Source organism: Condylura cristata, unplaced genomic scaffold (assembly GCF_000260355.1).
Source record: "Condylura cristata isolate star-nosed mole 26May11 unplaced genomic scaffold, ConCri1.0 scaffold00019, whole genome shotgun sequence".
In the NCBI taxonomy this organism is placed as follows: Eukaryota; Metazoa; Chordata; class Mammalia; order Eulipotyphla; family Talpidae; genus Condylura; species Condylura cristata.
In genome coordinates this window covers 12,472,635-12,499,110 of record NW_004567120.1, presented here as the reverse complement: position 1 = coordinate 12,499,110, position 26,476 = coordinate 12,472,635, and the positions used below count along the sequence as shown (strand labels likewise).

The 26,476-nt window shown below is 36.7% G+C and overlaps 1 protein-coding gene across 1 annotated transcript; it reads left to right on the top strand.

Moving 5' to 3' along the window:
• The first annotated feature begins 1,181 nt into the window (after positions 1 to 1,181).
• ZMAT1 (zinc finger, matrin-type 1) lies at positions 1,182 to 26,028 on the top strand. Its single transcript, XM_012727059.1, has 6 exons — positions 1,182 to 1,245; positions 8,742 to 8,848; positions 12,561 to 12,662; positions 12,740 to 12,914; positions 22,985 to 23,084; positions 24,567 to 26,028. Exons 1-6 carry the CDS (start codon positions 1,182 to 1,184, stop codon positions 25,885 to 25,887), a joined length of 1,869 nt encoding a protein of 622 aa, XP_012582513.1. The 3' UTR covers positions 25,888 to 26,028.
• The last annotated feature ends 448 nt before the right edge of the window (positions 26,029 to 26,476 follow it).

Sequence of the window (26,476 nt, the reverse complement as noted above, 5' to 3'; positions counted from 1 at the left end):
ACAAAGATGTATGTAAAAAGAGCAAGGGAATAATGCATTTAAGTCAAACACTGGTAGTTATTTGGGAGGAAAGTTGGAGAAAAGTTGGTGAGGAGATTTAAATTGTTAGTAATAGTCTAGTTCTCTGTTCTTTCTTGTTTAAAAATATTTATTTTTTATGCATACAGAGCTGGGGTACAGGCCAGAGGTGCAGGGACAGTGAGAGGCTTCACCGGAGACAAAGACGGGAGCAGAACAGGCAGATTGACACACTGCTGAGGCAGGTAGCGGGAAAGACAGGAGAGGTCTGCTGCGCTATGTGGAGCACCTCGGGGCTGTGGACTGAACTGGCACTGATGTGGCTGCAGCTAGCTTGCAGTGCTGCGCTTTAACCCGTTGTGCCGCCAGGGAGGGCCCTAGTCTAGTTCTTTGATTGAGGGCTGGACTCACCGTGTTTTATTGTGATTTTGATGGGTAAATCATTAGATAAGCTCTCATCTGTGGGCCCACAATGAAACTCATCACCCAAGATGCTGCTGATCTGTTCTCTATACTGAGGACTCTTAAGAACTATAGAAGATGTATTTGAGAGATGTAGAGCTTGAGAGATGTACTTGATGTTTAGTTTGGAGGGTAATCTATTCGTTTTCTGGCTTATCTATCCCTTATCGGGAAGAGGCCTCAGAGAGGCCCACGTGCTCTCACATCCCGCGCTTTTTGCCCTTTGCCCTTAACCATCGTCTCTTCCCGCCACCGGGAGGCGTCTAAAGCCGAGCTGTGGGGCGAGGAGTGGGGCGGCCGGCGGATCCGAAGCCTTCTTATTGGTGGAGAGATAGCGCCTGAGCGAGGCTGGAGCGGTAGCGCCGAGGAGAGGGGCGGAGGGCGGGGCCTCGGGTGCGTGCCTTTGGGGGCGGGGCCAAAGGCACTTAATAGGACCGAGGCGCAAGTGCAATTGTCCGCGCCTCGCTGCGATGGCGGCGGCGCCGAGCACAGTCACCCCGCTGGCGGCGAGGTCTTCCCCTCAGGAAGCTACCTTCTCTGCCGCCTCCTCCTCCTACACCGCCTGCGCGGCGGCGGCGGCGGCGGCGGCGGCGGCGGCGGCAGCAGCAGCAGTGGTTGTGCCTGCCTCCCCCGCCACCTCCACCCCTGCCTGCCTGCCTGCCGGTGGCTGTGGCGACGGCGGCGGCTGTGGCGACTCCACTATGGCGGCGGCGGGGAGGGGGGGCAGTAGTTTTAAAGTAGACACCCGCCCTTGCCTCAGAGAAGGTGAGTTCCCGTCCCGGGGTGTGGGGGCGGCCCCATCTCCTTCGCTGCCTCTCCAGCCCGGCTGAGATCGGGCTGGGCGCGGTTCGCCACCGCCCCACCCCCCACCTGCTGTGGCGCAGTAAAGGCCAAGCTCGCCCCGCCCCGCCCCGCCGTGTTAGCCTGGAGCGTGCCAGACGGATCGAGGCAGAGAAGGGCTTTCCCTACTCCCCTTCTCCAGAAAAAAAGGGGCGCCCCAGGAAAAGGAGCCTCAGGTGCCCACCAAGCAGGAGTTTGAAGGGGAAAAAAAATACATAATTTCTCCCCAGCCAGGGCGCTTAAAATGCTCAGGACCTGAGGTGTGATTTGGTAAAAGAGGAGGTAAAGTAGGAGAGGTTCAGGGAAAGAGGGGGGGTTGATGAGAAAGGGAGTAGAGATCAAAGCCAAAAAGGCAAAAAAGAAAAAAGAACAAGAAGAAGACGAGGAAAGCAGCGCCCCCTCCCCCACCCTTTGGTGAAATTCAGCATCCTGCAGTGTAGACATTTGCAGTGGATATTTAAGGAGAGATGAGTTTAGGAATTTGCAGAGTTGAGAGCGTATATATGAACTATAGGGTCTGTTGGGTTTTAGGATCTGTTGCATTTAGGATCATAGAGTCTGTTGGAGGCTCTGTACTGAGGAACCAAGAGAAGAGTGTGGCAGAAGCACAGATTTCAGGAATCACTTCAGAGAGTTTTTCTTTGGCTATGCGAGGGTATGACCTTGTAAACCAAGGTATAAGGGTCCATCTTTAGTGGTTTTGGGTTTTTAATAAGTGTTGTACCTACCAACACATGACTCCTTACATAAAAAGTATATTTGACCATTTCAAAATAAGTGGTATTTAGTTTACACGTAGTACTATGTAATTGTCAACAGCCTACTAATGGACTGTAAAATTTGCCATTGAAATGTGTTTGAAAGCAGTTTTGGAAATGCTTCTTAGTTGGTTGAGATGGATTCCACTGTAGAAAATTCTCAGTAAAGCATTTTGCCATCATAAATTTTAAAGTCGATTTACAGTTTTTGCTGTTACTTTATGTTGCTAAACTTGCTTTCAGAGTGAAAGATTGTGGACACCAAAATAGAGTAATTTAAGTTCCTTTTTCTTAGGAACCCCATTAAAATTACCCCATAAAAATGATTTTTTTTCTACAGCTATTTTTAAATGATAGATCCCTGTGTGCTATTGCATAGCCTTTCACACCTTTCACTTTGAAGGAATGGCAAAGCACTAAAAAAAATTGCCATAGGTACATTGCATAAATGCCATTTACTAATATGGAAATTAGAAATACACTGTAAACGTGACTTATTCACTAGCTCTTACTGAAGGCAACCACCGAAATCCTGTTAAGTGTTTTCCATCATCCTGGATTGGTACAGTTGTTCTGGGACAAAATGAAGTCTGGATTTTTTGTTTTTATACCAAAATTTCTGCCTATAACTAGAAAGGAGGAGCAATCTCATAGGTGTTCAGTATTCCAGTTCAGTTTTGCACTTGCACTTTCTCATAGTAAGGGTTAGGGCCAGTATCTTGGGAAAATAGCTTTTGGCTTGATTCTGTGACTGATTTAGTTGCAGTATCTTTGAAGATATGAAAGTATCAATGGTTTTAAGAGGTATAAATTTATGAAGTAGCAGCAATAACCTAGCTTTTCTATTGCTAGTAAAATGAAGAAGTCCTAGTAGTCTGGTGTAATTAACCTAGGTTCTGTTGCTAGTTTAGCCATTAGATTTTGTGATCCTAAACACACCCTAAGCTTCCTGGATTTGGATTGGTCAAGAGTTACTGCACTGACCAAACGTTGGGTTGATTCACATCTGAACGTATGAATCATGATTTTGTAGTTCTACATTAATAATTCTTTCAAGGACATTGCCATAGTTGTGCACTAGAACAGTATTCCATAAGCCACAAGAAACCTTTGACTGATAGTTATCATCTGACATTCAGTGACTAATGAAATCCTCGTTGTTAACTTGAGAGAATTTCTTAGAATATGAAAAATCAGATATGATTTTAGGCATATATCCTTCTTTATTTACTGTTCAGTCCAAACCAAACCTCTCAATTTTTCATTTAACAATTTTTCAATTAATTGGTAGCACCCAAAACACTAATAGGTCTCAAAATATTTTGTTTAGGTATACAGGCCATAAATTGTTGCCAATTACAGTAATGGATAAAGGAAAAGAGAAAAATTTTGCATGGTGACATACCAATATCATTGTTTTTTTAAAAGTTCTAGTTAGGAGATTGCTCTAAAAGTTAGCAAAAATAATTGTCAGTATTCCAGTTATTACAATTCCATTCAATAGGACCTTTAAAAGTGATTTGAGAAAGCATGTGTTAATCCATTTTCAGCAATAGCTAGACAATTCTGAGGATCTCATCTGTCTTGGGGTTAGTAATGAGCAAATGTCAGTGGACATCAGGCATTGCCAAGCAGGGAAGATTAAAAGCTCCCTAAGGTTACAACTGGGGGCTTGAACAATGAAGAACAAACCAAAGAAATGCAAATGAACAGACATATAAAAAGACACATATTCACCTAGAATCCATTGTTAAGAGAGTCACTAGAATTTGTAGGACACTTCATATTTCATTCAGTTAAGTTTTTCAAAAATGTTTAATAACTCAAAAATAAAATTTTCATCCAGTATTAATAAACCAGTGCAATCACAGTAAAACTCAAAACAAACAAACCCTCTTGTTTGTTAATTTACCTCTTCCTTTTATGAAAAAGAAATTAGTAAATGGTCCTATTTTAAATCGACATTCTGGCTTTTTACTTAGTTCATAAAACAGTTTGCTTAGCAAATATGTAAGGAGGCTTTCTTTTTGCTCTATGCCATTGATTAAGTTTCAGGTCCATCATAAGATCTAGTTAATAGCCTTTCTTTCATTTATTCAGGAGTTACTTACTGAACATCTATCTGTAAGTGTGTTTTCCAGCACTACGCTCATTGCTGAGATTATGCAAAGTAGATACAACAGCTTTGTGAAAGAGCTCAATTGTAGTGCTTGATAGTAAAATTAAAAAATGAACAAAAAGTTAGGGAAATACAGTTTTAGGTATAACTATTGAAACTACTACTGTTCCAAGGTTTATTATAAATCTATACTCTGCCTGTAATGTCTTATACATGGTAGCATACTAAAGCACATTATATTGTAAGTCTAATTATTGGTAGGAAGAATAATTAGTTCACTGCTAGAATTTTTAATTCTTTACATTTGCCAGGGTGGGGAATGTCTGAAGAAAGAGAGGTTAATGACCATTTGTTGGTCATTCAGACCCTTTATCAGTATGTGAAATGTTCTAAGCATGCCCCATAATATATACATCACAGTGTTAGTATAGGGACTTAATTATTTTTCATGTGAAAACAGTCTTGCAGATTCATTCACATTTACTAACCTTTTGGAATTAATGGCATGGCTTTCTGAAGCAGGAGAGCTGTCATGGGATCAAGTACATTAATGATAACTGACTTTTAATTCAGTTTCTGATTTCACAAGTATGACTCCTGAACTTGCTGGCCACAGAATACTTATGATGATAAAGCTCAAGGACTTGGTTTAAATAAAGACAAAGGAAATATTAAACACATAGTTAGTATTCCCAATTATTTTATAAAATCCATTGTATTTTGTAATTGTTAATATGCTTTGAGAAAATCTTCAGTTATTTTTGTGATTGCTATAATCTGTATAAAAATAACTAAAACTTTCCAAACTCATTGGTCAAATAATAATTCTATAAACTGAAAAAATAAGGATAGCATAGCATTATAGCTATGTGTTCAGAATATTGACAGTTATAGCTCTGCGTTTCTAGCACAATTAATATCTTTGAAAATTCTTTAAATGTAGTGTGACCTTTGGGGAAATGCTTTAGGGGAAAGGCTTTGGCAAGGTTAACAGCTTCAGTTCTCAGTCTCTTTTGAGCTCTTCTGTTCTTTCCTGAGATTATGATGGTATCAAAAGATTGCAAATGTCAAGTCAGCTTTGTTTATTAAAACCCCTGGCTGAAAAGGTCCTTACTATCAACACCTTTCTCTCCCACTTCCACAATTGTCTAGATGAGTCATTTATTTCTGGGAAATATAAATCATACCTCAAATAGTGGAGATGTGTGTAAAGAAGGGTCTAAAGGAACATTTATTTAGTATTTCTTGCAGTCAGCAATGATTCTTACATATTCCATCCTAGAATGAAGTCTCTCATTCAACGTGACTTTGGCTCCTTTTTTTTGGGGGGGGGGGGGAGGGAAGTAATATTGGTTTATAACATCATATATATTTTCGGTATACAGACTTAACATATCAACATCTATACATTATACTCATCACCACTTTTTAAGAACCATCTCTCAAGGAAATCTTGGTCAGACTTAGACTTGAACCCTGGCTCTGACACTAGCTGTGTGACTCTGAGTAAATTGTTTGACCTTTTTAAGGCCTTTAGAAAGTAGAGTATCATATTCATGTCTAATCTAAGGAATATGCAGCTTGAGCAGAATTTAACCATTTGGAATGGCTACTAAAAACAATTTTCCATAATATATAACTGTTCTCAGTAGAAAACCACCTTTCACAAAACATTTTATCTAGAGATTGAAGATGTAAACAGATCTTGAAGGACCAAAATTATTAGTAGACCCTAACAAAGTAAAATTTAAGTGGAACAAATACGTGTGTATATTGGGTCTGTTTTTGGCTCCAGAAAAGTTTCTATCTATGGAATTATATACTGGAGGTTAGGGTTTAGCCAGCTTTATGTGAAATACTCAAAATGAGTATTCCAGTGCTGTCAAAGTATAGGTTTTAAAATGGTTAAGACTGTAGATTTTATTTCATGGGATTTTGGAGGCACAATTTTTAAAAAGTGAGGTGATCTCCTTTTTTTTTTTGTGTTGTTGTTATCATGGCCTGACCAGGGTGATTGTGTGTAGATTACAATTTACGAATGGTAGGATTTAGGCAGACTAGAGAGAGGACAAGAAATCAAGCTGTATGATGGAACTGGGGTTAATTTACAAGAAGGCTCAAGAAGGGGAGGAATGAAGACCTCTTGACTTTCTTAAATATTGAAGAATTGTTATTTTAGAAAGTATTTTTCATAACTTTAAGGAAGCTCTAGGACAGTGGTTCTAAAATTGTGATTCCTGGACCAACAGCATTAGCATCAAGGAATTTTAAAAAAGTATAAGTTCTTAGACTTTCTTTAATCCCAAAACTACTAAATCAGAAATTCAAGGATGGGATCCAGTAATCTCTGTTGACAGTCTCTCACTGGTTCTCTTTGATGCACACTGAAATTTGAGGTCCCTTACATTAGGAAAAAAAGATTTCAAATACAAAATTTGGCTACTAAGAAGATAACATTACTCCTTGCCTTTCTGTATAACAGAATTACTTGAAAATCTTTTTAAAATAAGCTGTGACCAGAATCTCTCTTAGAGATTCAAGTTAATTGGTCTGTGGTAATGTCTGGGTAATATTTTTTTGTTTGTTTGTTTGCTTGTTTTTCTAGGTAACATATGTTTACAGTTTGTTGTTGATATTTTGGAAGTATAGTATCCACCACCACCCCCCACTTCAGATGTATTTACCCATAGCACACTCAATACCAAAGCACTCTTAATCCACCATTTTTGTCCATTGTGCTCCCTCCCGGCTTTTCTTGCCCCTCCTCGTTCCCCTCCCACTTTGGATATGTTTTAAAAACAACCTAGGTGATTTTAATGTGCAAGTAGAGTTGAGAACTATCTTAGCAGAAGGTTGAACTACGATCACTAGGTTGGTTGTTTAAGAGGTTACTTGGGGACTGTATTTAAAAACAGATTCTGAGCCTCCTTGGTGCCACAGGGATTAAAGTCTTCCAGCTATCAAGTATCAACAGCCTCTGAGGCATGAGTTTAATCCCCAGCAAGGGAGTTGACCCACATGGTACAGCAGATGTGTTCTGTTTCTCCTATTACTCTTCTCAGTAGTGTATTTCAGTAGATCTGTCTATCTGCTTTCCACTATGTCTTTGGCAATTTTCTCTCTCTCTCTCACTCGCACACACACACACACACACACACGCACACCTCTGGCCTATACCCCAGTTCTTATATGCATAAATAAATCCTTAAGAAATAAAAACATTCTTAGACCTCAGCCCTGGAGGTTTATATTTTAAAATTATTTTTTATTATTTTATGTATTTTTTACATCATTACTTATTTTTACTCATTGTATGGTTTATCATCTTGGATGTAATCCCCATGAAATTCCCACTATCAATTCACCCATGCACCATCACCATAGTCCCTTGTGTTCTTCCCACCCCGATTTTGATGCTAATTCCTCCTACCCCCTTGCAAATTGTCTGTTATTTATAGTTACCTGTTGATTTTGGATTTTAATTTATTATAATTACTTGCTTCCCCTAATCCCTTATTTGGATCCCCTACATTCCTCCTATAAGTGAAACCATCTGATATTTTTCTTTTTCATTCTGGCTTATGCCTTATCACTGAGCATGATCCCTTCCAACTCCATCCATGTTTCTGTGAATGGCATAAATTCATCTTTTTGATTGCTGAGTAGTATATCATTGTATTCCACACCTTCTTGATCTAGTCATCTATTTTGGGCATTTGATTGTTTCCATAGCTTATCTATTGTAAATAGTGCTACAATAAACATAGGGGTTGAAGTGTCCTTTTGGGTAGATACCTAGGAGTTTTAATAGATTTGTAGTTGTCAAAGAATATTTTCTCCTATTTGCTCCCTCCCTTCCTCTCTCCCTCTTTTCTTTCCTCCATCTCTCCCTCCCTTCCTGTTACCGTAAACACAGTCAGCTTGATAAATGGCATTCTGGATACCAACACCATTATATTCAGTCAACTTTGTTACCAAATAGATATTGGACAAATATAATGTATAAGGACTGAGTTTGCTCTGTAGGGCAGTAATTCCCAACATGCTGGGTCATCAGAGTCATTTGTGCTTATATTTGATCACTCAGATATTTTTATTTTAATTTAGTAAGCATGATTTAGAAAAACTGTACATATGAATATGATTTGAAGCCCTGATTAATAATGGGGATTTACTTCTGAACTTTTTGAGAATAGATTTAATCATATTTGAATTGATTAGGACAGTATGCCATTTAAAGAAAGACAGTGTTTTAAGTGTATTTTAGTGTGCATAACCACACCAATATAATTTCATATTTTTGTGCATTTTAATTTTTGATGCTCTATAGTCAGAGTGTCAACACACTTATTATATCCACAAAGAGGTTTGCCATTATCAAGAAATACAGATGAAGTTATATTGGTTGTGAGGTCAAAATTCCACTTACTGAATCAGGAAAAGACTTGAGGTGGTGGTATATGAAATAATATATAGATTAAGAATGAAAATGTTTATATATATCCACTACTTTGATTTACAGTCTCACTTTTCTTTATTCATAGATACAACTTGGAGTAATCAGAAAAATACTGAACTTTTTACAGATAATTTTTGTAATGTATGTGGAGTGGTGCTACAGTGTGAATCACAAAGAATTTTACATTATGAGGTAGGTTAAAGTAACGGGAATAACCTATGAAGTAGGTTTCTAAATGTAAGCTGTAAATGTCATGTTATCTTTTTTTATTATTAAAGGAATTCTGTGAAGTAGTTAATATTATTTCTCATTGATAGATGAGGAGACTCAGAGCAGTACACTGTAAACTCAGTCTTCGTTTACTCCAAAACTTGTTTTCTTCACACCATTCTGCCTCCCTTGTATTCATCAGATCACTATATCCTTCTCGTCCTTGTAGTAAATAAATATAAGGGAGGCATTGTAGTACTTGAGTAGGAAACTGTGAATGTGAATCAAGGGATATTATAGAACTCCAGATTCTTCTGTTACAGTAAATGAAGGCTATCATAACAAAATGAACAAATCTTGTACCAGCTAGCACATGCTTTTAGGTACAGAACCATTCGCGGAAGCTAGGGGAAGGGGTGTTTATTGTTCTTACTCCTTGGTTTATTGATTAGAAAATTTAGACATAGGGGGTAGTGATTATCCATAGGTGGACATTGGTATGACTAAACCTGAAATACGATTTCTTCTGATTTCATATCCAGTGTTTTTTCCTTTCATTTGCCATCACCTCCCACTCCTGCATCATGTGATGAGCTATTGATATCTTCCATCTCTGATATCAGGTTTACCAAAGTAACAGACAGATTTACTGTGAAGAAATAAAACACCAGCTCTGCTTTTTTAAATGCCTCATTCTTTTTCTCTTATCACTTGTCTTATAAACTATTTGGCCACTATTGATATTTCAGCCCTCATGCTGATCAGGATTCAACTGCTATAATTATAGATAAACTGTTGGCTATGGGTTGAAAAGTTCTAGATTCAAGACTTCACTCTATTATTATTGTATAACCCTGGGTAAAGTCACTTCTCTGAAATTCTTTCTTAAGCCTGCTAAGTCTATCTTACTGTGCTTGTTAAACTTAAATATGTGAATGTGCCTTGTACATCCCCATACCTCTAGTTGAGATTAAAGTCAGTGAAGAGATATGATCATTTGTGTCTCTTATGATTGCAGTTAGTCATTTGAATTTAAATTAAAAGCTGTTTATGGGATTATGAAGTACTGATCAGTGTAAAACATATACAAGATATGAAAATTAAAAATTAATCATATCACTTGCAGCTAGCCATCATTTAACTCCCTTTTGCTTATATGATACAAGCATGTTATCTGTACATATACACATTGTCACACACACAAATTTTACACATTTTTACAGAAGAGAATAGTCCACATTGTATTCATCTTTATTCATTAAAAAGATAATGTAGGCCCTCCATGGTGGCACAGCGGGTTAAAGCACAGCACTAAGAAGCTGAAGTCACTTCCGCATGAATTCGATTCCCGCCTGCTCCGGAGGTGACCACATGGTGTGGCAGACCTCGCCTGACCGACCGCTGCTCCCCTCAGCAGTGTACTTCATCTATCTGCCTGTTCTGTTCCCCACTCTGTCTCCTGTGAAGCCTCTCGCCAACCCTGAGCCTCTGGCCTGTACCCCAGTTCTGTATGCACAAATAAATAAATCTTTTAAAAAAAAGATAATGTAATTTCATTATATTCATTTTTATTTATAAAAAAGAATTATTCCATGAATAATACTATGTTGTTTTACATTTAGTTTTTTATATTATAGCATATTCTGGATAATTTGTCCTGTCATTACATATTTTTCTTTTTCTACAGTATTTTAATGGCTAAAAAGCATTATATTATATAGTAGTGTAGCATATTTTTTAATTTAAATTTCAGTACCAGCTATAAGTTTAGTGCTTAAGTTTGTTAAATCATCAAATCAACACTATACATTTGAAAACATTTCCATACGGTATTCTATTTGAAAAGGTGATTTTTTTTTTGTCTTCAGTATATAGCTTGGTTAATGCTGTCAAACTATCTTAATATAGTACTTATTGTACATTTGAAATATAACAATACTGCAGAAGTCTCTACATTTGTCATCTAGATATTTTCCCATAATATCTTAAAGATTTTAATTCTATCTTAAAATGTTTAATTTGTCTAGTAATTGATTTTCTAGATGTAGACAATGGTAGCAGCCTTTTTTATATACAGATTGCAAGGGTTTTCATCTCTTTATTTGATAGTCCATTCTTGCTCTACTGATACACATATGTATGTCTGTATATATATGTTTGTTTTAAGGCTGTTACTCTCTTTCATTGTTTTGGTCTGTTTGCTCGCCTATAGTAAATTCTCATTACTATAGATTTTAAATAACTCATGGTATCTGATAAGGAAAATTTATATAATAAAAAATCATCATAAAGTTAAAAGACAAATCACAGATTGTGTAGTATTTATAACCCATATAATTAGCAAAGGAATATTGTCTAGACTAAGGAATATACATTAATTGGAACAGTAAACTGCTCAATAAAAAATGGGAAAGTAATATGAATGGCCATAGAAAAGACAATTAACTTGTGATCATACAGGAAATGTCAATTAAATTGATAATGAGCTATCTTCTCAAAACAATCATGCTGGCAGAATTAAGATCTAATAGTACGTAATAGTTTAAGAGAATATGTCATACCAAACACTCATATACTGCATTTGGAGTTCTAAATTTCTTCAACATTTTTGGAGAGAAATTTTATAATGCCTATAAAATTTGAAAGTTCTCATATTTCATAAGTTAAGAATGTTATTTCTGGGTAGCTATTAAAAACTTTAACATGTACATTAGGAGATATATTTACATGTGTTCAATGAAGAAGTGCTTATAGTAGCTGAAGAAACAAACATAACTGCTTCAATGGGGCTTTGATGAATAATGTGGAATAGAATATTATATACCATCAAACACAAGTGAAGTACAACTATATGCATCAATATAGGTGAATTTAGAAATAGTTATGAAAATGTTTAAAAAGAATAATAATGGAAGTATTCCATTTTCATACTTTTTTAAATAGTAGTAGTATATAATACTGTTTTATGGGTGCATGCCTATGTAGTAAAAGGATAAAAGTAAGTGATGCAGGCCAACTTAAGGTATTGGTTCCTTGTGGGGAGTGAGGAAAAAGAGATAATGGGCATGAAAGAATAGGGCTGTATTTGTGAAATTTTACCTCTTTTGAAAGTGAGCTCTGAAAGAAATACAGCAAAATGTTGACAGCTAGGTGGTGGGTATAGACCAGCTATATTGTTTCCTGTGCCCTTTTATATGACACAGATATTCCATAATTTAAAATTCTATAGAGAAAGTGATGAATTCATGGGGTGTGTTCAGGATCATTAGTTTACCTTCTCCCTACACCAACATTTTGGTTATTATGTATTTTGTTATACTTTTGTTCAGAGATTTTTCTAACATGCTTTAACCTAGAAGGATTAATTTCCTCGCTGAAAAGAATTGAAGAAGTAGGCAGTACAAGATTAATACAACAGCTGAATGACATTGTAAGGGTCATAGGCATTTTCTGTCTTGTGATGAATTAGTTTCTGTTCTTAAGATCCCTCCTAGTCTTATGTGATGTGTGGAACCTGACCTTTGCATCTTCATTCAAGAAGCAAGAGGGAAGGAGGATAGACTGAGAGCCCACTTAAGCCTTTTAAGGAGGCTTCTTAGAATTTGCGCCCAACACTTCAAACTTAAGTAAATTTGGGATACCATTGTTACTGAATAAATATAGTCTCATTATATGTCTTTTTTTTTTTTTTCAGAGTGAAAACCATGCTCAAAATGTTAGGTTTTATTTTCAACTGTATGGGGAACAAAATGAAGTGCCTGGTAAGGAAATGAAGATGCATGTTAGGAATTTTCAGGTGAGTGGCCTATGTCGATGTCTTCATTTTGAACTTTGAATTATTGAATCTTTCTAATAAGATTGTGCTTATTTTAGGTGCATGGTCATGAAGCAATGGACAGAAACAGATTTTGTGATCTCTGTAAGGTGATTTTTAGCTCCCCCACTGTTGCTCATTCTCACTATTTGGGGGAAATCCATGGTAAAAAACTGAAGCAGTTTATGGATGAGCATGATCAGGTGTCTGCATCAGGATTTCAGCCAAAGATGGGTAAGATTACATTTAGCTCTTTAGCTTCGATGTCAGTTCTCTCTATCATTTCCCCAACTCTGGCATCCTTTTCTCTTTTCTTAAGCTAGAGACCTTAACTTCAAGGTAGTAAGTTGATTCTTTTGCTTATGCCCAGTTAATCTCTTTCTGCATCCTTGCCATCTAATATGGAGATTATAATTGCTGCCTAAATTTTAAGAAATGTTATGACCTCTCCTTTTCAGTTTATTTAATCCAAATAAAAGCAAGTGATCTGCTGTGATGTTAAAAAGAAACAAGTCATCTGAGCTCTCCAGCTTCTAATCAAATCATATACTAATTTCCATTCTTACAGAGGAAATTATTTTTAACCTGAGTACCTTTATCCTGCAGCCCTGTGTAGAAAAAGTCTAAAGATAGTGGGTTTTCAAAGAATTCTAAATTTCCCTAATAGTGGTAATGAATGAAGCTCTAATAGCTGAACACATGTTGATCACTTTTCATTTCAATTATTTCAGCAGGCATGGCTATTACTAATTCTACAGAGTCAACTTTTCTGACACCCAATGCAATCAAGCCTCCTCCAGGTGGGATTAAAGACAAGACTGTGACTTCCTCCTCCAGCAATGATATGGATTTGAGTAATTCAAACAAGTATTGCGAGCTCCGTCCTGCTTCCTTTAATAGTTCATTAATGGTCCAACAACATTGTGTTGAGAAAAAGCACAAAAGAAATGAAGCTAGGAAGACATTTGTAGACAACATAAGAGAGAAACCTCGTCCAACAAAATCAGATGCAAATGGTAAACAGTAAAAACTGTCACACAGGAAGTTTATATTTTATAAAACATGCTGGCACATATATGTGTAATATATGTATATGTATATATATTATATATATACCAGTATATATATATACTATATATATGGCATATATGTATATATATATATGACATATATATGTATATATGACATATATATATATATATATATATATAAAATCACACATAGATAATTTTATCAGTTGATAGTGTACCCATGGGATAACAGAATTTTAAGTGCATGAGGACTTAAGATTCCATTTAGTTGTTTGTTGGTTTTCTAGAAAATGAGGCCTAGACAGATTTAAGTGATCCTTATTAATTACAGTCAATTATTGGTATTCCTATGGTTTCAGATTATAGCATATGTACAAAAGGAAATTAAATTAGTATCATGTGGTTATATCATTTAGTCACTAAGTATGGTTTAAGTGTCTCTTGAGTGTTAAGCTAGTTAATCTTGGGAATACAAACAAGGATATACCATTTTCCCTGAAGAAGCAAACATAAAAAACTAGTTAGTTAATAATATTTCATTGCTAGAGGTTACCGACATTGAACTTTGCATACATATTTTTGATAACCAAAGGAGTGAAACATTGTGGTTCAGAAAATCTTCATAGAAGTATTTGATTTAGTTTAGTAGAAGTGGGAAGGAGAGAGTATGAACAAAGGAGCTAAGATAGAGTGGCAAGAATTCAAGTATAGTAAAGATTCAGATCTTGACTGTAGTGATCCTTTTTTTTTTTCCATTTTTCCACTACAGGCATCTTCTCACTACTAGTGTATCCTATTCCCTTTTCATACTCTCTTCTGCCTACTTAGTTTACTCTTCCACTTACTGTTAGTTTTCAGTTCTTTCTTTACTAGATCTTTCTGCTTCATGTGACCATGTTCATTACTCCCTCCTTCTTGAAACTATATTCTTTGTCATATGTAACTCCTTGTACTGTAGTTCTTCTCCTGTGTTTCTATTTTCTTTTCTGGTTTCTTTGGGGATTCTCTTTAAAATTCATTACCTAAATATGCTCCAATGGTTCAACATAATCTAGTCTGTTTTCCTGAATTCCTCTCTCACCTGTATGCATGTGACTTTTCTGTTAAGCTTTAGACTATATATCCAAATGACAGTTACTATTTCACCAGGATCCCTCATAATTTTTTCAAATCCACTCAGTCCTTGGTCATTCAAAATAGAGCACAAGGGACTATGGTGATGGTTCATGGGTGATGTGGTGGGGAATTTACAGGACTGCACCTGAGGGAAGAAGTAAAATACCCTACAAAAATGAACAGTGTACTAAAATAAAAAAGTTTAATAAAAAATAAATAAAATTAGAAACTCGTAATTAACTGTGAGTCCCCCAACACCTCCTCCTTCACTTTCTATATCCAATAAAGTGCCAAAATATGACTGTTTTGCCTCATGAACAGTACTGTCCCCTTGTCTCCAGCCCTGTTCTTCCTGTACTAGTGTAGACCCTCAACATCCTTCCTAAAGCTTTACCACTAAAGTGTGGTTTGTGGCCAGCACAATAGGCATCACTTGGGAATTTGTTAGAAAAAAGAATGTTAGGTCCCATTGCAGACCTGCTGAATCAGAATCTTCATTTTTAACAAGATCTCTAGGTGATTTGTTTTCACTATATTTATTGACAAGCATTGTTCTAGAATATTGCCACAACTACTCTCCCAAATATCCCTGCCATTAGTTTTGTCTACTCAAATCTGTCTTCCCTTTCACCACTAGACTGTTTCATCTAGAGTATAAATATCTCCATGTCACTCCCCTGCTTGAAAATCCTTAATTGTTTCACCATTTTTGAAGGATAGTATCTCAGCTCCATAATCTTTACTGTCTTTTTGCCTGCTTTCTCCAGAAAATACTGCCATAATCTCTACGGGTCAGAACCTGCAAACTGCTTATGGTTTCCCAAGACCATTACCCTGTTTCTTGTCTCTGTGCCCTTGTTCATGCTGGTATTCTGCCTGGAACATCTTCATATCCCTCTTCTCTCAACTAACTCCTACTTATTCTTTGACATCTTATTTCCTATTTCCCTGGAAGCCTTTTCACTTCCTTTAAGACTTCTGTGCTTCCTTTCCCTACATTTCTAATTATCTCTCCATTGTTGTTATTTCCCAGTAGAATGTAAGGTCTTTGAGGGAAATTACTTCCTCTAGCTCATCTGTATTTCCAGTGCTAGTAATAAAAACTGGCAAAGAAGAGGCTGGCTTTTGTAGACATAAATTATTTTTATATATTAATCTTTATTGAATGCTTACCCTGTGTTTGTACTGTTTCTGTTTCCTATGCAATGTGATATGATTAAAAAATTACATAGAGATCTGTGTTTTATCTGCAATTTTAAAGGTTAATGATTTATGCAGGGGTAGAAACAGAAGTGGTAGGATTTTTGAAATCAGTAGGTGAGTAGGTGTTTGGAGAAAGTCAGGCTTCCACTTGCTGGGATAAAGAGTAGTAGCTGCTAGTTTAGAAGATTATTTTTAGGTAAGTTGGAATTGAGTAAGCTGTGAGAAGTGTATGTGCTGGTTACTTCTGAAGTTTCACAGTTATTAGAATGAGAGGAGGAATTGGGTATAGTTTTCACTTGGCCATAGAGGGGGTGCTTATTAGCATAATTGAAACCAATGATTGAAGTAATTTTATACTAGCCACTGAAGCTAGAGCTCAAAGAATATATTTTTCAGTCTTGCCTTGATTGTTCCATTTTGAGAACAGTAAACATTTGAAGATTAAAAATAGATGGAAAATGTAAACGGGGATTTCAGAGACCAGTAACAACAAAAGTCCATGTTATAAGTAAGTAGTAAGACAGAAACAGTTTAACATGCGCCACCTTAGCTATTTTACCCTTACTCATTTTTCCCTTCCTTCTGCCTTATTTTCCATCTGCTATTGTTTGTATGTTTCTACTCTAATCTCTTTGTCTTTTTCTTTATGATTCTCACAGCTTTTTTCATGTCCCTCATCTATTCCAGATCTTATTAGCACAGGACTGGCTACCCTAATGATATGGAACTAAAGTATGTATGTATTTTTTATTTATTGTATTTGTTTTATCTTACTAATTTCTAGCCTATTATTGCACTTAGATGTCTTCCCTTCACCTGTAACCCAACATATCTCTGAGTTAATAATCTATAAAACCAACTTGAACTTCCCAAGTTTTCTGTCTTTGCCAGTATTACTATTATGTACTAATAAGTTGCCTATACTTGACTCTTAAAGACATCTTTGATTACTTAGTTCTTTATATCCTATGTATAGAAAGTCTTGTCAGGTCTTCTTAGAAATATATTTTCCTTTCTGTACCCCTCCACTACATTTCCACTACCATAATCTCACACTTCCATGCTGTAGTAACCTTTTGTAAGACTTATACATTATTATTCTTTCATTCTTAATATCAAGATTTCAACCCTGCATCAGTTCTGCATTTCACCTTCATTACTTTTTACATTGATACTGGGTGATGTTATGGAAAGTTATGAAAGGCAAGAAATGGGGTACCTTTACAGACCCCTGTCATCCAGCTTATGCAGACTTTTATTTCTACTCAGTCCTTTTCCTTTGCTTTCTACTTAGCAGTAATTTTAAAACCTGCACTACTCTGCAAGATTCTCTTCCACTGTTATAAACTCACCCTTCTCACACTCTTCAACAATCTTTTTATTTCAAGAAAAATTTGAACATCAGATATGGATTGCCAAGTATTTTGCCTTAAACAAATTACCCCTTAACCCCGAGTTACCCAACTGCTATACTTTTCTCTAAACTTTTTAGCCCAGGGTTTTTTTGTTTGTTTGTTTTTGTTTGTGTTCGTTTTTTTTTTTGGGGGGGTCATGAGTTTGCAAATAATGCTCTCATTGGTTTCAAAGTTACTCTCAACTCACTGCATTCAGTGGCACACATTCCCCTAGCTTTCCATACCACCGGTCCACTGAAAGTACCCCTAACAGGTTCATAGTGGCCTCTAAATTTCTAAACCCAATGGACATCTTTACTCCATTCATTAATCATTCCTCTTTAAAAGTCTCTACTTTCGGCCCTCCTTGTGGCGCAGCAGGTTAAAACACTGCACTAAGAAGCTTAAACCACTTCGGCATAAGTTCGATCCCCGCCTGCCCTGGAGGTGACCACATGGCGTGGCAGACCTCTCCTCACCCGCCCGCTGCTCCCCTCAGCAGTGTACTTTGTCCATCTGCCTGTTCTGCTCCTCACTCTGTCTCTCACTCACTCCTCTCACCCTCCACATCTCTGGCCTGTACCCCAGTTCTATATGAATAAACAAATAAAAATCTTTAAAAAAAAAAATCTCTACTTTCTCAGCTTCTTTGACATCACTGTCTTCTATTCATCCTTATAACTCTGTCCTTACCTTCATGAGCTTTTCATGAGTCCCCCCTCCTCTACCATCTTAAAGAGAAGCACTGTCCATGATTTTGTCTTTGTGCTGTCCCTAGGCCTGCCTATACATACATTGTCCTAGGACATAACCACTTTTGACTGCTTCAATTACCCCCATACTCTGGCTTCTCCAATCTTGCTGACCAATCTTCAGCCTTTCAAACACCTATGATCTAATTGCCAGTTGGATGCCCTCACATGGAAGTGTCAATAGATAGCTCAAGAATCTATGAGTCAAACTCAGACTCACTATTGCTTACAAAATCACTTCCTAAGACAAAATTTCCTTGAGAAGTTACAGTTTCAATTAATAGGATCACCATCCACTCACTTGCCAAGCTAGAATTCTGAGAGTCATTTTAGACTCCTTTAGTCTTCTCACTTATCTCCTAGTTCAGTCACTAAATTTTCCCAATTTTAATCCTAAATACTTTACCAATTTCCCTGGTCTACTGTGCTCTTCATGGGCCATATGAGTGTGAGCTCTTCACTTTCTAGACTTGTTCCTCTCAAATTCATCCTCCATATTGCAGCCAGAGGAGAAATTTTTCTAAAACACACAAGTGACCGTGTCATTTATTATGTCAAAACTTCAATGTTTTCCAACACATGTAATAAAAAAGTAGTTTCTTTAATTTAATATATGTTTCTCATCTGACATCTTCCCTCCCTCCCCTCTCATCCTCTTATATTTTACTTTGTAATTCCAATTTATAAGAAATTCCTGTAAACAGTTCTGTGCTCTTTAAATTACAAAATATCCTCTGCCTGCAGTTCTCTTCTCTTCTCCACTCTTTTCATCCAGTTAAGTATTTTTCATCCTTCCAAGATTAGCTAAGGGATCATCCCTTCCAGTAGGCTTCTTTTTGGACTAAGTGCCTCTGCTACTTTGAACTTCAGTACTTCTTAAGCATACTTTATTACCTTGTATCTGATTCTTATTGGGAATTGTAAGCAGTCTTACAGCTATATTCATCTTATATCCCTACTATCATAATGCTTGGTGCCACATGAATGCTCAGTTTTTGCTGGACAGATGGTTTAATTCAACATGTCACACTCATTTCTGTTGCTCCTATACCTTATTGTATTGTCATCCACTTGAATACTGTTATCTGTTTTCCTCATTGTTCAAATCCTTATCCTCCAAGATCCATCAGAACTGCCCTCACTGATCTAACTCTTGTGTTCTCCCCTTGTTCTGATTTCTCATAGGCTTAAATTATTAGCTATTGAATCAGTTATAGCCCCTTAGCTGAGTTAGTCTCCTTGAGAAAAGGGCTTTATATTTTATTCCACAATATCATTCTCAGTGCCTTATATGCTAACTAGTACATAGTTTTTTCTCAATAACTTTTGCTAATTGTTTATTGAAAGACAGTGTCTCATAGAGTAGCAAACATAAATTCAGAAATATGTTTGAAGTAACTTGCCCCATTGTACCACAGATTGCTCAGGTATACAATGGAAATAATGATATTTCAAAAAAAAATTTTAAAAGATCAAATGAAAAAGCACATGCAGTATTCATCACAGACTAGGTCATCCACAGATTTATTTTTTTAATATTTTGTTTTCCTGTCATAATTAAAAAATACATTGTATATTTTCTATTTCTATCTGTTTTTAAGATTTATTCATTTATGTATAAAGAATTGGAGTCCAGGCCAGAGGTGCAAGGGTAAGAGTATTCACCAGAGACAGAGTGGGGAGCAGAACAGGCAGATCAGCTGAAATACTCTGCTGAGGGGAGCAGCAGGCAAGACAGGGGAGATCTGATGCATCATATGGGTCAAGATGTACTGAAATACACTGCTGCGGGAGGGGGGGCAGTGGGCGAGACACAAGAGGTCTGCTGTGCCATGTGGGTCACTTCCCTAGCCAGAGATTGAACTGGTACTGCAGTGGCTATGATAGCTTCATAGTGTTCTGCTTTAACCTATTGTGCCACCAGGGAGGGCCCTATTTTATCTTTCTTAACTTCCAAGAGATTCCAATATGGACCCGAGATTGAGAACCGTAATACTAAACTATAAAGATTTATATTTCCCCAACCTGTGCTTTCAAATCAAGACCTTAGTCTATAGAGTAATGAGGCAGCACTGTGATTATGAGAAAAGTGAATCTTGTGAGTACTAAGTTATAGAGGACTCAGATACATAATGTACAGACATTTGCATTTTGGCATGAAGTCAGAACCAAGGAATTCTGGTGGGGCTGAGGACATCAAAGCAAGATAGGACCAAGAACCAGACAGGGGAACAGACAGGAGAATGGAGAGTGTCTAAAATACATAGTAAAAGCAGGTCCAGGAGGATATGCCAGGAATTTTTATCTTACAGCCAATAAACAGGTTTCATATCTTCACAGAAAGTGTTCTTATAAATTACACAATTTTATATATTATTCCTGAAGTGTGTGTACACTGGAAAAAAGATTAAGAATAGCAGTATATGAAGAAGATAGAGAGCTAAGGTAATAATAATCAGACCATGATTCCAGAACTGCCTATGGATCTTTCACATGTAAGCTATAGCTTCTGTAACCCCCATCTTAACTCTATTAGAATATTCTAACTTGTAGAGTAATAGTCTAACTTGTGGAGGAGTTGAAGGGAACATTATATGTAATGCATTTTATAAGTGCTAAATATATATATATAAATTTCTGATATATGATCTGAATTTATACTACTAATAAAGACCATTGGCTTGATAATGCCTTGCCAGGACAGTGGCGTTCAACAATGGCTAGAGAGAAATATCATACAAAATACTTTCAATAAAGTAAGCAAGCCTGGTTCCACATCTATAGGTTCTAATTTAATTGGTCTAATGAGTATCTTTAAAGTCCCTTGTTTATATGGTTCTAAAGTAAATGGCTTTCACAGGGCCCTCCCTGGTGGTACAGTGGGTTAAAGCAAGCAGCTTTAAGAATCTCTATAGTTTAGAGGAAACTAGGACTCCTGCCTATTTTGCATTACTTGGGTGCCCTCAAAGTATAAAGTTTGGTCAATGAGTTGAACCTTAATTTTCACACCTGCTAAAAAAGTATAGTATTAATTTACTGAAAAGGCTTCTTGTCAGAATGGATAATCCTGGATTTAGCTTTTAACTTTACAAGAAGTCCAGAATTTTCTGAGTTGGTCAACCTCAAACAAAGCAAAACACAAAAAAACTTGGAAGGTGTTCAAAAATGATCAAGGAATTGTACAGTTCTTCTCTTAGTGTGAAACAGTAAATCATATTTTTCAAGGGATTTGTGTTTTTAACTAACACTCCAGGTGATTCTTAGAAAAGTCTAAGAAGCATTGCAGTTAATATGTTGTCATTCTGGTATTGATTTACAGTAGGAGGTATATATCTTTCCATTTCCCAAAGTGTCTTTTAAAAAAAAAAATTGATAGGGCTATCCTGGGTGGCACAACGGGTTAAAGCACAGCACTGTGAAGCTGTCCACAGCCATTGCAGCACAAGTTTGATCCCCGGCCAGGGGGGTGACCCACATTGTGTGGCAGACCTCTCCTTACCCACGCACTGCTCCCCTCAGCAGGGTATTTCAGTCCATCTGCCTGTTCTGCTCCCTACTTTGTCTCTGGTGAGTCCTCTCACCTCTCACAACTCTGGCCTGTACCCCAGTTCTTGTATGCATAAATAAATAAATCTTTAAAACTATATATTGATCATCAAATTTATCAAAGACTATACACAACCATATTATAATCAGAAAGTGACCTGTAGAGCATGAAACCAGAGCATATGGAGTGACGATAAATTTCCAGGAATCATTCATTCAGACTTTGGCATACCTACTAAGCTCCCCTTGACCCACAATAGAGCATATGTCAGTAGTATTCAAAGTCAGTTTCTTTCTTTCTCCTTGACAGTAGTATCCTGTAAATTTTTTGAATAATTTTAGCTTGGATAAGACCAGTACACTTGGAAATGATGAATTTAGCATCTAAATGATTGAGTTGCTGTTTGATTTAAAGCATGACAACCTTGCTTGTTCCTAAAATCTCTGCAGCCACCAAGTTTATTGAATGTTCTTTAGGTTGAGATTATTTTTATATTTGCCTTATAAAGTGTGATAATTTGCTTCTTCTGATGAAATAAAAAGTGGGGGATGATGATATTAAGGAAATGAAAATAATTTACTCCCTACTTCAAATTCTACCCAAGAAGCAGAATAGGGAAGTATCTGCTATACCAAATACCAGAATAGGTAGACCTATTCTGTAGTTCTTCACTCTTTTGGTTTCTAGTAGTTTTGTTTTAGTATTTTGCTTCCAACTTTTATCTTGTGAGTGGTTCTCACTGACCTTCTCTCCTGTCTAAAATCAATCTGGAAATTACTTTTGGTAAACTAATGCACTGTAGTGATTTTTCAGGTTAGAGTAAAAAATTTTTGTTTTATCTTTGATATTTTGGAGTGTTTCAGATTTTGGTTGGGTGGAAAAATAAGGGTCAAACAAAAGAGGCTGTTTGAAGGATTCAGAGGCAAAGGTTTATTGGGAATGCTAAATTTGAAGTGATGCTGTAATTCCATTGTAACAACCATGAACAGGCAGATATCAGTGTCATGGGAAAGAGACCAAGACTAGAGAAGCAATATGGTATAGTGTAAAGAAATCTGGGCTTTCAATTAAGAACATAGGTTCTGAGAAACAATCTCCACTAACTGACTCTGTGACTTTGACTAAGTCATTTGTCCTCTCTGGGCCTTACCTATAATTTAGGAAAATTCAAGTAGATGATCTTCAGTAAATTCTTACCCAGTTATGTGATTCTTAGTATATCCACATTTATCTTCTTAACTTTAACTTTTTGTTTTTCCAGCATTTAGTGCAAGAACCTACGTCTGTCACATTTGTAATATCACCTTTACATCTGTAGAAAGGTTTCGGTCTCATATGCAAGGACGTGAACATCAAATTAAGTAAGTATTTTTTTGCCAAAATGCTCCTATGACACCAAATATCAGGACTACTTTTAAGTACTCTTCTATGTATTTTACAAACTTTCTAGACATTTATTTCCCTGTGAGTTGATCCTGGGTATGCTTGGTTTTATTAACAGCATATTACATACTAGTAGCATCCCCCTGGGTGTTACTCTATCTATGATGGTGTAATTGTAAGAACTAGTTACCTGGCAGCCTTACTGACCAGACAGCACTGTCCCCTTTCAGAGAGATTACTAAAGGGTCATTTTTAGGCTAACCATACAAATTCAAACAAGCCCTGGTAGGCTGGTTTAGGTCCAGGAATTCAGTGATCCAGTTATCTTTCCAGTGAGGTACAATGGTTAAGAACAAAGGTCTTGCTGTTACAGACCTGGATTAGAATGGCAGAATTTCTCTTTCTACCAAGTGTGTAATATTGAATAGCTCTAATATAAAGTGGTTATTAATGAACTATAATACATACAAGGTATTTTGCTTGGCATGTAGCGGGGTAATGAATGTTTACTCCATTATATTCTATTATTTTGAGAAGAAGAGTGAGCAGAAAATTGGGGACTAGCTAAGTTTCAGGACAGAGGGGCATTTAGCTATTTTCTATTTAGCTATTAGCTATTTAGCTATTTTTTGATTGGTTGAACTTAAAATAAAACCATAGGGTTTCTGTCACATTATTTTCTAGCAGTAAATATTTACACTACCAAGTCTAAAGTCTTAAGTTATAATTTGTCTGACGCACCAAATTAATCTTGATCTAGACCTTTATTTTTTTAATATCAGCATTCCAGAATAATTATTATATTCATAGATCCATACAATGGATTAATTTAATCAAAACTTTAACAACATTTTAATCAGGCTCTATTCCAGGCATTAAATAACATTGGTCCTTTACCATACATCTCAATATGCCATACAATTCAAGTACAACAGCAGTATCAGATATCCCTTTTTTATTCCAACCCCTTTCATTCTAGACCTAAGTAAAAATAACTGTGTACAGATTGTGAGGTTACCTGAGGGGCTACCTGACTGTCTCTGCAGCTTCTTTGTAACATTTAAAAACAAAAATCATGATTGGCCTCCTTGGTGGCACAGGAGTTAAAGTCTCAGCACTATCAAGCTATTGCCAGCCACTGTAGCATGATTTTAATTCCCAGCCTGGGAGCTGACCCACACGTTGCAGCAGACCTCTCCTGTTTCTCCCCCTGCTCCTCTCAGCAGTGTATTTCAGTAGAGCTACCTGTTCTGCTTCCAACTTTGTCTCTGGTAAATCCTCTCACCCCTGCATCTCTGCTGTGTATAAATAAATAAAATAGAATCTTAAAATCATGATTAATAGCTTTTATTTTGAGGTAGACTAAATTTTTTGAGCTTTTTTTTTTCAGACTAATCTTTCTGAAAACAGAATATTAAGCATAATTGAGTAATAACAACGGTCTATTGTCTTCTTTGCAGAGAATCTATTGTTATCAATCTTGTGAAGAATTCAAAGAAGAAACAAGACTCTTACCAAGATGAATGTGCAGATTACATCAGAGTGCAGAAAGCTAGAGGACTAGACCTTAAGACTTGCAGAAAGATGGAGGAGAATTCTGTGGAGAAACATGGATTCAGAGAGGTAGTCAATTGCAGACCTAGACATAAAATGTATGAACAAAGACATCCAAGTGAGACTTTTCAAACATACCCAGGACAATACAATTTTTCACAAACAGTAAAAAACCATTTACCTCATTACTTACCAGTTCATTTAAAGAAGACATATGATTCTTTCCAAGATGAACTGGAAGATTATATCAAAGTGCAGAAAGCCAGAGGCCTAGACCCAAAGATTTGTTTCAGAAAAATGAGAGAGAATTCTGTGGAAACATGTGGGAACAGAGAAGTTGATTCTGGGCCCAGACAAAGAATATTTGAGCAAAGATCCTCATTTGAGACTTTCCAGTCTTACGAACGACCATACAATCTTTTACCAATGTACAACCAGGTACCTCATTGGTTACCAGTTCATTCAAAGAGGCCACATGACCCTTTCCAAGATGAACTGGAAGATTATATCAAAGTACAGAAAGCTAGAGGACTAGACCCAAAGACTTGTTTCAGAAAGATAAGTGATAGCTCTGTGGAAATCCATAAGTATAGAGAAATGGTTGATTCCAAACCCAGATACAGAATGTGTGAGCAAAGATTCCAGTCATTTGAGACTTTCCAGGCACACCCAGAAACATACAATATTTCACAAGCAGTGAAAAGCCAATTATCTCAGTGCTTACCAGCTCATGAGAGCAACCAGAGACTAGATTCTATGACCTATTATCAGTCCAGCAGAGACTATTACCCAGATAAAGCAGTACCCCTGAGCCTTAGTCACCAAGAAAATAACTCTAGCCCAAACAGTATGGAATCTGAAGTTTATAAGCACTTGTCGTCAGAAAACAAGACCAATCATCATCAAGGTCATAAACACAGACGTCGGAAAAGAAGAACGCACCTGGAGGAAGGCAAAGAAAGGCGAGAGAAGGAGGAGTCCAAGCACAAGAGGAAAAGAGATAATGAGGATACAGATCTACACAAAGATGAGAGCATCCGAAAAAGGAAAAAAGAGGAAAATAAATTTAGTGTCAGCTCAGGAAAGTTGAAGCACAGAAAAAAGAAAAAAAGCCATGGTGTAAACTCTGAGAAGGAAGAACGTAAGCACCGAAAAGAGAAAAAGAAGCCTGTTGAAGAAAAGACAGAAGAGGAAATGCTTTGGGATGAGTCTATTCTTGGATTTTGAAATTTTGATTTTGTTCACCCAAGGGTGAATTAGAGAAATAGGTTAAGAATATGGATTTAGGGAAACAATGAGGAAAATAGGAGGTGGATACAGTGAGTGTCAGTTCAGGAAAGCTTAGTCTTGTGTGTGCAAATTGAAGTTGAATGGAAAGAAAAAACAGCCTAATAAACCTATTCTCAGAGAAAGAGAGAGCAATATAAGAATATAAGAGAAAGGGAAATATATTGAAGAAAAGACTGAAAATTCAGTACTTTAGGATTAGTCTGGTTTAGGAACTTGAGCTTAGTTTTGCTTCCTTAAAGTTGAAACTAAAGAAATCGGTATAGAAAATGGATGTAGACAAAAACAAGCATCTGATTGAAAAGAGGGCAACACTCAATGTCAGTTCAGGATAGCTTAATTTTTTGTGTATAAATTGAAACTTAATTGAAGAAAAGAAACAAGGCTACGTTTAGTCTCTGAGAAGGAACAACAAAAGGACACAAGAGAAAAGGAAGTGTGTCTCTCAGAAGACAGAAGAGTCACTGCTTTAGGATTAGTCTGGTTTAGGAATTTGAACCTAGTTTTGATTCCTTAAGGTTGAAACTAA

What these genes read in the sequence shown, in the direction of transcription:
- ZMAT1 (XM_012727059.1), top strand. Translation starts at nt 1,182, where the DNA reads ATGGCGGCGGCGGGGAGGGGGGGCAGTAGTTTTAAAGTAGACACCCGC. An exon ending in AAAGAATTTTACATTATGAG is followed by an intron (nt 8,849 to 12,560) that starts GTAGGTTAAAGT and finishes TTTTTTTTTCAG; the next exon opens with AGTGAAAACCATGCTCAAAA. An exon ending in GGACGTGAACATCAAATTAA is followed by an intron (nt 23,085 to 24,566) that starts GTAAGTATTTTT and finishes TCTTCTTTGCAG; the next exon opens with AGAATCTATTGTTATCAATC.